At 39.8% G+C, this 11,874-nt stretch overlaps 1 protein-coding gene across 2 annotated transcripts; it reads left to right on the top strand.

Moving 5' to 3' along the window:
- The first annotated feature begins 990 nt into the window (after positions 1-990).
- On the top strand, positions 991-11,756 carry ikbke (inhibitor of nuclear factor kappa B kinase subunit epsilon). Of its 2 annotated transcripts, none has more exons than XM_020593274.1 (21): positions 991-1,269; positions 2,082-2,181; positions 2,466-2,603; positions 3,099-3,228; positions 3,698-3,879; positions 6,005-6,165; positions 6,616-6,726; positions 6,838-7,017; positions 7,205-7,401; positions 7,709-7,767; positions 7,861-7,952; positions 8,095-8,196; positions 8,774-8,831; positions 8,922-9,034; positions 9,112-9,188; positions 9,280-9,319; positions 9,431-9,532; positions 10,119-10,215; positions 10,435-10,526; positions 10,612-10,683; positions 10,783-11,756. In XM_020593274.1, the coding sequence occupies exons 2-21, from the start codon at positions 2,083-2,085 to the stop codon at positions 10,844-10,846; spliced, it is 2,166 nt and encodes a 721-aa protein (XP_020448930.1). In that variant the 5' UTR covers positions 991-1,269; position 2,082; the 3' UTR covers positions 10,847-11,756. The 2 variants fall into 2 exon arrangements, with proteins under 2 accessions (XP_020448930.1, XP_020448929.1); XM_020593273.1 differs by lacking the exon at positions 991-1,269 and adding an exon at positions 1,277-1,503.
- The last annotated feature ends 118 nt before the right edge of the window (positions 11,757-11,874 follow it).

Below are 11,874 nucleotides of genomic sequence, written 5' to 3'. Positions count from 1 at the left end.
ATGAACATTAATTTATGACTTGTTGTCAAGTAATTTTCTTCCATCCAGTCATTAAATTTTTCTATGCTGGCTCCAGGTGCTCTATAAATACAGCTTATTACAACATTTTTCTTTTTTTTTGCACGAGTATTTCTTTTTTTCAGGGTCAAAATCTTCGTCCGGTTCATGATAATGAATTTCAATATTTCCAATAGTGTTCAGTTCCAGATCCAGTCCCTCAAAATCTATTAACTTCTGTAACAAATCACTTGCCTCATTCCGTACATGGGTCATGCTTGGCTCATATAATGCTAACTATATTTAAATACTGCCATTAAACATTCACTGTTATGACAGTGCTCATGTTGAATTCAAATGGGACAGGAACACATTCAGATCTGCACATTCATAAAGGTCAACATATTTGAATTAAATGTCTAAAGCAAAAATTCAGTAAGTCTGTCAGTGAACTCCAGAAAGTGATGACACGATGCTCAGGACCTGATTCTCCCACATATGTTTTGGGGAAACAACTGTTTATGGTTGTTGTTATGCTGGCTTTCCTTCTGCAATAGCGAGATGGGAATTCTTTTGGAGTTTCCCTTTTACCTGCAGATGCCCAGCATGGGGCCGGGACCCCCAGGGGCCCTGCATGCTATTGTGGTGAGTCCATAAATATTATTCAAGCAAAAAGTGGTGTCAGTCCTTCAAGATTCCACAGGGTGCCCATCTTGTTTACTGTTAACATAGTCGTAAGTTCAGGCAGAGAATCCATCAATTTTTTATCTATACCGCTTATTCCTGAATAAGGTCGAGGGAGCTGGAGCCAATCCCGGCTGACAGTAGGCGAGAGGCGGGGTCCACCCTGGACAGGTCGCCAGTCTATAGCAGGGCTGACATGCATACAAGCAGACACACACACACACACACACACTCCTACAGGCAATCTAAACTGCATGTTTTTGGATTGTGGGAGGAAGCCGGAGTACCCGGGAAAAAAAAACCAACGTAGGCACAGAGTGAACATGCAAAACCCGCACAGAAAGTCCCCGGTTCGGCTCGGGCTCGAACCTGAGACCTTCTTGCTGTGAGGCACTAACCGGTGTTCCGCCCCACAGGCAGAGAATGAAACTGAAATGTATACGTTGTTCTATTTCCTCCATCATCAACGTAGCAGAGTTGAAGCTCACACTTCCTAAACCACATTGTCTCCTTTGAAAAAAACTTAACTTTACGGAAAGTGTCATCTTCCAAAGCAGGTTACCTGCGGACAGTGGAGCCGTTCTGCAGGTGTGGAGCAGCGCGTCGCTACGGAAGTAGTTCCGCACGTAGGCGTAACGTTAGCTGGTTTGTTTTCAGAGAAGCTGTGTTTACCGTCAACAGGGAGCAGTTTGACCTGTTATTGACAAGACTAAGGTTTGATGTGATGTCAGTTCACACGTTCTAACTAAACAGTGGCGCAACTTTTGACTATTTACTGGTTTAGCAAGCGTTAAAGTTCGGCTTATTGCAGAACCCACCCAGGTAAGCTAAGTTAACATTACAGCTAATGTTTAAGTTAGAAAAATGAAGTTGCCGACATTAAAATGAAGAGTTAACAAGTGTCATGTTATCTGTAAGTAAACTTTAGCTTAGGTTCCAGCTTCGGAAATACAATGAGATGAGCATACTGTTATCAAACATGTGTTAGCAGTAACAGCATATAAAACATTTACATTCTATGTTATTCGACAACAATTATTATTTCTATGAAGACTTGACGTTATAGCTATTTAGTATTTTCTCTATTGTCATTCATTAAGGTTACAGTAATTACTATTATGGATGCAAACAGGAAGAGCTAAAGTTACTGACAAAGACAAATAAACATTTATATCCGCTTACAACTACATTATAATGTTATAGCCCATTTATTTAATGTAAATATATACCTTTAAAGTGGAACTTGAACTCAGGTATTTTCTTATTATTTAGTTATTTTAATGTTATTGTGAATTAACTAGCTAGTTATTATTTTCTAAAGAACACAAAGAGTGTTTTAATCTCTGACCTTTCTCTCTGTTAATGTTTTTAAATGTTTAATTCTGTCTGGCTCTACCCAGGATGTCAGGGATGATAGCCAGCACAACAAACTACCTGTGGTCTTTACATGATGTCCTCGGCCAAGGCGCCACCGCCAATGTATTCAAAGCACGTAACAAGGTAGGCCACACTAAGGATACATTTATCATACCAATTTGTCAACTTTATCATTATAGCACATTCTGTCAAATTGTTGTTTTTTTTGTTGTTGTTGTTTTTTACTGTGCAGCTCATTGACATCACTGCTGCCATCAGTGCTGATGTTTCAGCCTACTTTCTGCTTCAAAGGCAACTCCAGGATGTGTGATAAGAAATGTTTGTGTTACAGGACTTATGTTTGAGCTGCTGTTGACATCCTTGTGTGTCATGCTGATATATATGTTTGCATGTGTGTGCACGCGCAGAGGACAGGTGAGCTGGTAGCTGTCAAGGTATTTAATTTACTGAGCTACAACCGCCCTCATGAGGTCCAGATGAGAGAGTTTGACATGCTGAGGAAGCTCAACCACAGCAACATTGTCAGGCTTTTTGCAGTGGAAGAGGTAAGGCTGCATGCATTTAAATAAACAGGTTACTGCTGGTCTTCTCCATTAAGTTCATTTCTTAATTGTCATGTAAACAAGAAACTTGATAATCGAGGTGGGGAAGAAACCCTTCTTCTCTCACTACTACAGCTAAAATAAGAAAGCTTTACTTCCAAAATAAGATCAGGGGATGGAGAAAAATCTGATTACTGACTGGCTGCAAGTATTCACAGGATAAATGCTGCTTTTTTGAGTAATCTGATTACTTAATAAGTGCATGTAAACACTGTAAAAGAGAAGGAACAACCAGGGGAGAAGATAGATGTGATAACACGAGGCGATAATGAATTTAACATCTTCATCAGATAGCATTTGCACCCCTGGTGGTTCACTGTTAGACACCAGGATCTTGGGGAAAGGGTTTGATTATTTTTCTAATATTTTTCCTAATATTTTCATTAAGTTTACAATGCATAAAACAAGTGCAGCTCTGCTCCTTGTCTCTCTCTGTAGCTTCCCACTAAACAGAAGGTGCTGGTGATGGAGTATTGTTCAGGAGGAAGTCTGCACAGCCTTCTAGAGGAGCCAGAAAATGCCTTTGGTCTTCCTGAAACAGAGTTCCTCACCGTATTGCAGTGTGTAGGTGAGCGTGTATATCTGATTTGGTTCCAATAACCTTATGTACATATTACTGAAAGGTATGTGTCAATCAAGATATATGCAAGAACAGGCTCAATGATTAATTACATGGACAATTGTGGGTGTGGTGTACACTTTGTATTAATTCTTTAGTATATTACTTGTGTGGTGTTGAAGATAATTATTTAAGAATGTAATTATGTAAGAATGTTAATACTGTTATAATCTTTTTTAGTATAATACTTGTGTGGGTAGAAGTGAATCATTTACTGCTTGCAAACCAATGCTGGTAAGATGATGTCATGGGGTAGGACTGGATAAGTCTGACTTCTTCCTACTCCATTCAAGCATGTACTTGGTATAAGCAAATTGATATTGGATTATGTGTATGTGTGTTGTCATATCAACTGTTTTTACATGCTTGAAAGAATAAATCAAATCAAATCAAAGATTCCTCCCTCTGCTGTCTTCAGTGCAGGGTATGAACCACCTGCGGGAAAACGGAGTGGTACACCGGGACATTAAGCCAGGCAACATCATGCGGCAGGTTTGGGAAGACGGCAAGTCCATTTATAAGCTGACTGACTTTGGAGCAGCAAGAGAGCTGGAGGATGATGAGAAGTTTGTTTCTCTCTATGGAACTGAAGAGTATCTGGTAATATAACAGGCTCACAGATAAACTTGCCTGTATTCATGCTGTGCAGTCCAAAATGACAACTTCGAGTGTACCTCAGCGAAGGCTGCACAGTCCCTTAGTTTTTTATGTGGGGATGGGAACATCAAAACATAGTATATACAGACTATATTAAAGATTGATTACAAGAACATCTTAAAGTAAATTCAAAATTTGTGAAAATCTTTGTAGGCAGAAGCTGGTAGGTGTGTCATATCAAGAAATTCACCAAAATATGAAACTATACTTAACTCTTAACTAAATTTGATTGAAATCTGTTAATTTGCTTTTGATATGTCCTACTAACTAAACAAAGAACAGGTCTGAGAACCTAGCCCACTTGGTTAAGGTAATAAACAACAAATATGATGCCCACAAGGGACACAGACTGAAAAGACATTTTCAAAAATCACTTTGATTTCTCAGCAGTTATGGCTTAGAGATTTGTTTCCACCGCATTCTCTTATATCTTTACTACAGACTCGCCTAAAAGCAGTATTAATGTAACCTACTGCAATCATATTTATGAAGATTTTATGAAGAGAAAATCATTTTACTGCCTCAGCAGGATGAGGACATTGCTGAGAAAGTGCATTTAGTTCTATAGTTTTACTTTCATTCATTCATTTTCTACCGCTTAGTCCCTGAACGGTGTCACGAGGGGGCAGAGCAGAGCCAATCCCGGCCGGCAATCGGGCGAAGGCAGGGTACTCCCTGGACATGTCGCCAATCCATCGCAGGGCTTATACTTTTACTAGTGGGACATAATTTATGTAGCCTTTATACCTCAAAGCAACTTGAAGACTGGTTAGTGGACACATGCATAAATATATTTCAACAAAGAAGGGATCAGCTGGTGGTATATTAAAATAATTATGGAAGTAGCTGTGGAGTAAAGTTTTGGCAGTTAGACAAGTGGGACCTAAAGAAGACAGGATATATTCCTGTCTTCCACCCACAGTCTAGACACTTCAGGTGGTGGTGGATTCATTGAAAAACAATGACATTTAAAGAATAGCACGCAGGGACCGAATGGCTCTAGGAACCTGAGCATCAGGGCTATTGGTCAAATATAGGGATGTTGAAATTGTGAACATAGGGGTTTTATCTGCTTTTACATTAAAGTGCTGAAGTGACTCAGATCTGATCTTTTCACAGATATGTACAAACCATATTAGACTTGGGTCAAATTGATTTGGTTCACTTCCATATGTGGTCCTAGAACTAATTCATATTCAATCTCTGACCATACAGCCACTGTCAAAACAGTCAGATTGGAATTCATGTGGTTTTTTCAACACCTCACTCCCCTGCACATGTCTGTATTGCCTGGCATCAGCATTCAGAGTCAGTGCTTCACAGACTGGCAAAAGTAAACATAGAGCAGCGCAGCAATAACGATAAGGGTCAGTGGAGGGAAGAGGACGTGTCACATTTGTTGGGACATGTATGGAGAAGCTTCTGTTCAAGCCAGACTGGCAGAAATGTGTCATAACCAAGCAGTTTTGAGGAAATTGCACAATGTGACTATCACAGAAATGACATTGTTATTTTTGTTATAGTACTGTAGGCATGCAGCTTCAGTTACCATAAATCCGTGCATGCATTCAAGTGGGAGCTGGATACATGTCACTTACAAACATGAGAGTGAACCATCAACAAAAAAAGATCAGATGTGACAGAAAGATTGGACGATCCTATCAGTACAAAGGCCTGTAATGTGAACACAACCTTAGTCAACATGGGAAAGGAGAGGTGATGGAAAAAAGTTAGAACAGCAGGAAAGAGCTGGCTTTCACCCAGAGAGGAATAAAAGCTTTTGGAAGGTAAAAGAAATAAAATCTACAACATACAGATCATGGAAAAATGACAATCTGGTGACTGACTGGAGAAACGGTGCTTGTGTATATATACAAGGACCTGATCAGGGACGTGAAACTGGGTATATATGTGTAATACGTGTGCATGTTACAAATTCTATAACTACTGAATCGTGTGTGTGTGTGTGTGTGTGGATCATAACCTTAACTGTACAGTATGAATGTGTGATGACTGTATAACTGCCATTATAACAAAACGTCTCTGTGTCTTGTTTGTCTGTTTCTAGCACCCAGACATGTATGAGCGTGCTGTGCTGCGTAAGGGTCATCTGAAATCCTATGGAGTGAATGTGGACCTGTGGAGTATTGGGGTGACATTTTACCATGCTGCCACTGGGTGTCTTCCCTTCACACCATTTGAAGGACCCCGCAAGAACAAAACCACCATGTAAGTTAATACTTTTAGGTCTGATAAGGTGACTCACAGACCACAAATACCGTATCTGATAGAAAAACTGAGTTTCAAACTCCCATCCCTTCACCCCGAGCGAATGAAGCAGTTATGCCACTTTCATTTATTGTATTAGGGTTTTTTTAGATGTATTTATTTGTGAAATAATGACATTAGTCCCTTTTACACTGGAAGGATCTTCCAGCGTGTCTCAAAAAGCACATGGCCATCATCAGAGTGCTGATGACGGCCGTGTACTGAGACATGTGGGTAAAATAAAGATCCTTCCAACAAGTGTTGCCATGTTTTTTTATTCTGGGATTGTTGCAGCTTGAGCACCTTGTTGACTGAAGACAGCACAGCTCTTCTTCATCAAGCAGAACATAAACGTCCATCAGTGATAAATCAGCCTCACTTGACAAAAATAAATGGTCTTTTGTTATGTAGGTACAAAATAACTACAGAGAAACCTATGGGGGCAATAGCTGGAATACAGCGGGTGGAGGGTGGTCCAATAGAGTGGAGCTACCACCTACCTCACAGCTGCCAGTTGTCACAGTATGTCACTTCAAGAGAATACGAACATACATCTCAATAATGACTCAGATTTTTCCTTGATTGTCTCTATTTATGCCTCTCCACTATCTCTCTCTCATTCTCTGTCTATAGGGGGCTACGGGTGCAGCTGGTTCCAGTTTTAGCAGGTATACTGGAGGCTGACCAGGAGAGGTCCTGGGGTTTTGATCAGTTCTTCACAGCCACTACAGACATACTGCAGCGACAGCCAGTGTACCTCTTCTCTCTGCAGCAGGCCATGGCCCACTGTATTTACATACATCACTACAACACGTAGGTCTGCTCATGCATCACATGCATGATTCTCATCAAACAGAAAGGGGCTGTATATACTATAACAAACTGAAATAAAAAAACATGTATTTGTTGTTTTTATGGGGTGGCACAAGAGTGGAAGATTTAGAGCTCATTACATTTTATAGTGATGAATCAGGAGTTAGCTCTCCCCCCTCTCACCCAGGGTGTCAGTCTTCTTTGAGGAAGTGGCATCTCAGACTGGTATAGGTGTTCAGCAGCAACATCTACTGTATCTGGGGCATGACCTTCCTCTAGAGGGCAACATGAAGGTGGTCAATCTCCCACCTACTTCACCTGCCCAGCCCCTCATTCTGCTCAACTATCGGCCTGAAGCAAACACCAGCTTCCCTTTCAAAGAACGTAAGACAAATAAAAACATGTACATCTTGTCTTTTGTTTCTGTTAAGTCTTGCAGTTCTCCATCTTCTTCCTTTTTTGCCTTTCCCCAAAAGAAATGAGTTCTGATATGAGGTGTATTCTGGTGTCACATTCACTTACTCAACACATAAATATCTTTGTGAATCATCTGTTTTATGTCAATTGTATTGAGTAATATTTATTTGAGTGTCAGTAATCATATTTGCAGTAATGTGTGCGACACACAGATGTACATACACTTTGTGTGTATAAATTATATATTTTTGGGGTGTGGGTTTCTTCACTATAGCAGAGACTCCTATCATCCCATCCAAGTTTGACGTGATGGCAGACTACAATTTCACCAAGGTACTACTGCAGTGCTGGTTTTATGCTAATTTTTTTCCACAGAAGCCTTTACCTCATCATTGGTTACCTCCTGTAATCCCCTTTTATCTGAAGGTAATAGCAGGAGTGGTGCACCAGTATCTGAGGATAGTACAGTTGCTGCACATGCACCGAGAGCTGCTACTGCAAGGATACTATAGTTACATGTGAGACACACACTAAAATAACTTTGTGCTACTTCATTGACTTGTGTATCTCTCAGGTTATATGACTCCAGGTAATGAACCTTTTCAAACTCTTCCCCCCTCCATCTCTCCTCCATGTGTCCCCTCTTTCATTGTTCCTCAGGATGGAGTTGCGCAGGGAGTGTGGAGAAGCCATGCATGGTATTATGTTGATAACCATTAGGCTGCAATCTTGCCTTAACCTAGGGCACAGGATCCACGCACTGTAAGTTTACAGTGTGTGAACTTGAAGTGGGAAATAAATGCTCCTCAATGCATTATGATTCACAGCAGTAGGACAGGTTGTATTTGTTCCTTGATGCTGAAGTTGACACTCTGACCAATAAAGCTTAGTCTTGTTACATGAATAAAGTGAATTCTGAGATTTGTCATTGGTTGACAAATGTAGACCAAAACATAAAATGACCACACACTGAAGGCTTACATGATATATTTGAAAAATATAGCCAACCTTTCAACCCACCGATCTTCTTCAGGGCAAGTAAGATCAGAGGAAGGACATCTCATCTAACTTGCCCTGAAGAAGCTCAGTGGGTCGAAACATTGGCTATATTTTTCAAATATATCATGTAAGCCTTCAGTGTGTGATCATTTTTCTCCTTTGTGATTTAGTTTGTCATAACCAGCACCCGTCTTTTAGGTGCGCATTCACACTAAGTCAATTTTATTAGCCTAAATGTAGACCAAAACTCATATCACACCAATATTTCTCATACTGGCATAATCTAACCCGTACGTTTCTTTTTTCCCCTTTCTACTCCCATGTCTGTTATGTTTCTTAGAGGCCATTGCACTTCAGAGAACCAAGGCTCAGCTGATAACAGTCAAAAGCTGCAGCTGGTGAGTATCATCAAGTAGCAACATCATAGAGACAGAGTGAGAAACTGTTGATGTCCTAGTTGTAAGAGCCTGTTGCTGCTGTCTCCACAGGTCCGTGAGCACCTACCTGTATATACTGCAGGCATCCAAGAGTTTCAGAGCCGACTGGACCACCTCCAGATAGAACAGGCCAAGCTAGCAGAGATCCTGGCTGATGACAAGAGGTACTCTGGGGAAGCAGAGAATCAAAGCTAGGTTCCTGGGTTTTAGATGTTTAAACTTTGACTTTGTCTCATTACAGCTGTCAGAAGATGGAGATGCTGCTGCAGAAGATAACAGCAATTCATCAGCAATATCGCAAAGACAGACATACCGGCAGTATGTGTGTTTCTTTGTTGGTATATACTGTAGAGTTGTTGCTCTTTGTTCATGGTAAAATTAACATCACCTTTTCTTATTTTCACCACAGAGTTGGCATATAATGACGAACAAATCCACAAGTTTGAGAAGTGAGTGTGTGTCTTTGACCGCGGATTTATGTGTCCACACAGTCAGCCTATATAGTATGAAGGTGTTACTCTGAGCTCCCCCATAATCTGCTTGCCACTCTCCCTTCCCAGAATTCACCTGTCATCCCACATTAAGCGAGTGAAATCCCTCTTCAGAGAGGACTGCCTGCAGAGATACAAAGAGCTTTTGGCCTCAACCAGAACATGGAGCAGGTTCTCACCTCATATAGTTAATCTCCAAACAGAGCTAAATTTAATCTGCAGATTCACGTCAGATGTGTAATCTCAACATTTATCAGTATTTTCCACTAATAGTTCAGTATTTTTTGACTGAGATAACTATTTGTTTGGTTTAACAGATTAAGCAGTCTTATATGAAGATAATAGGACAATCAGGAGTCTTGCTTATACAGATGACTTTGGTAGTCTACATTATTAATCCTCATTTCATGTTTATTTAGCAAGTACTACTGAGATTACACATTTTAAACTTCAGTCTATACATGTTTTCCTTTCAGTTTTCTACAGATACAGAAATCCATTTTTACATTTAGGATTGCATTTGAAGTTTAATTTGTATAATGATGTCGAAGTTGTGACCTGTTTATTATGTTTTATATTTTTGTTAGTTTTCGGAACAGTTTTGCAACCAATATATGCAGCCAGTGGGTCCTTATGTACCCAGCCAATGTCCAAAGGCTACATTTTCCTGTTGTGTTTTTCTGAAATCAGCCAAATAGAATTATATGATATATATGTGGCAGCTTAGACTTACTGAAGTGTGTCCCTGTATTTGCAGTGTCTTACTGGAGATGCATACCCGACTGCAGGACTTCAGCTCTTTCTCCACAGGCTTGTTGGCCGAACTGGAGATGAATGAGCAACGTCAGAATAAGGTCAACAATCCACTTTTTATCCCTGACTTGAATCTGGGCGCTGTAGACTTTCTGTTTGTGGGAAACTCAGGTCTCTTCCTGCATGCCTTATTCACAGTTATGTAATATAAAGTGAATTTGTGCTCAAGTTACTGGGGATATTTTGTTTGTAATTGATAGATATGGGAGTGTGTGTTTTTTTTTCATCAGCAATGTAATAATTTCATCTGTCCTCCTCAGGCTCTGGACAGAATCATTTTCACTCCACAGACCAACAGAGCAGGACAACAGCCTGAAATCACACCTAAGGACAAGGACCACATGGTCTCCAGGTGTTTGTCTTTGTGTGTGTGTGTGTGTGTGCGTGCATAACAGATAGAAACAATTGTCCTGGTAACATTTCTCATTCTGTTCTAGGATGCACCATCTGAAGGATGAAATGGAGATTTTGGTGAGGGAACTACAGTGTAACAACAGCATTATAGAGAGGTCAGTTTAGTTTATTTATCCACTGTGCCAAAATTCACACCCCCTATATACAGTAGATGATACAGTATGATGATTATTTATATTTATTTTGTCCTATAGTTTGGGAGCAGTGAACTCTGCAGCAGCTCTGGAGCCAAGTCTGACCAGACCGTCTACATTGTAACAAATATGCAGCATCTTTGCATCTGAATTTACAGATTCACAAGCACTTTCTCTGACGAATACCACATTGTAGTTGTCTTTAATAAGCAGCTATGGAAGGATGTCTCATGTCATTTAAACCAGGTTTCTTTGGTTCCTCTCTCCTCACAGTTTCTCCTTGTATCTTACATAGGTAGGATTAAGATGCAAGGAAAAGATGTAGTTAGTGGAATTGGGATTCATCTCATGTCTCTGTGTTTGTTATTAAAGGAAGGGTTAGAGTCATCTGCTGTTTTTTTTTTTCTTCAGTCAAATGGTCCCATGTAACTTCCTTTATAGTTTTATCATTGTGACTGATTTGTGATTGGTTACAGTCAGAATTCCCAAGCACAGTAACAGTGTTATACTTTTGAAGTTGCATTTGTCTCTGTTCCTGTTAATGTTTAACTGTAATAATAAGTTATTTCTCTATTTTATCATTGGTTTCTCTGTAAAAGAGAAGAAAAATCAGGGAAACTCAGCACTCACCACAGTATGTCCTTTTTAACAGAACTACATGTGGCTAACATTTACACTGTGGTTCACAGTGTGGGGAAATCCCAGGGTTTGGTATTTGTTAGTAAATGGATTACACGTGATGCATGAGGTTTAAGGATTGGTAAAATGTACTTTACTTATACTGTACTATAAATCTTTGTTATCAACATTTTTAATCTATTGTTTGTTTTGTCTCAAATGATGAAGTAATAGTAGGCTGAAAAGTGTAAGTAAAAAACATCTTATGTCTGTTCTTGTCAGTTTACAGTAGGAACGTACCTCTGCAGTGTATGAGGATGACTCACTGTGATCTGAAAAGTCACTGAGGACACAAATGACTGTGATAATAGTACACTCTTATAGTCAGTCTTTCTCAAAGTACTTTAACATTAAAATTGGTGTGGGTATTTGTAACTGGACTGGGAATGTGAAAGGTCTCAAAACAACAGAAAACAAATGAGCTGCTGTGATATTGCAAAGTTACAGAGAATGAAACTGAAAGTTTTTAGCTCA

Source organism: Monopterus albus, unplaced genomic scaffold (assembly GCF_001952655.1).
Source record: "Monopterus albus unplaced genomic scaffold, M_albus_1.0 scaffold18.1, whole genome shotgun sequence".
In the NCBI taxonomy this organism is placed as follows: Eukaryota; Metazoa; Chordata; class Actinopteri; order Synbranchiformes; family Synbranchidae; genus Monopterus; species Monopterus albus.
This window is presented reverse-complemented; position numbering and strand designations above follow the sequence as displayed.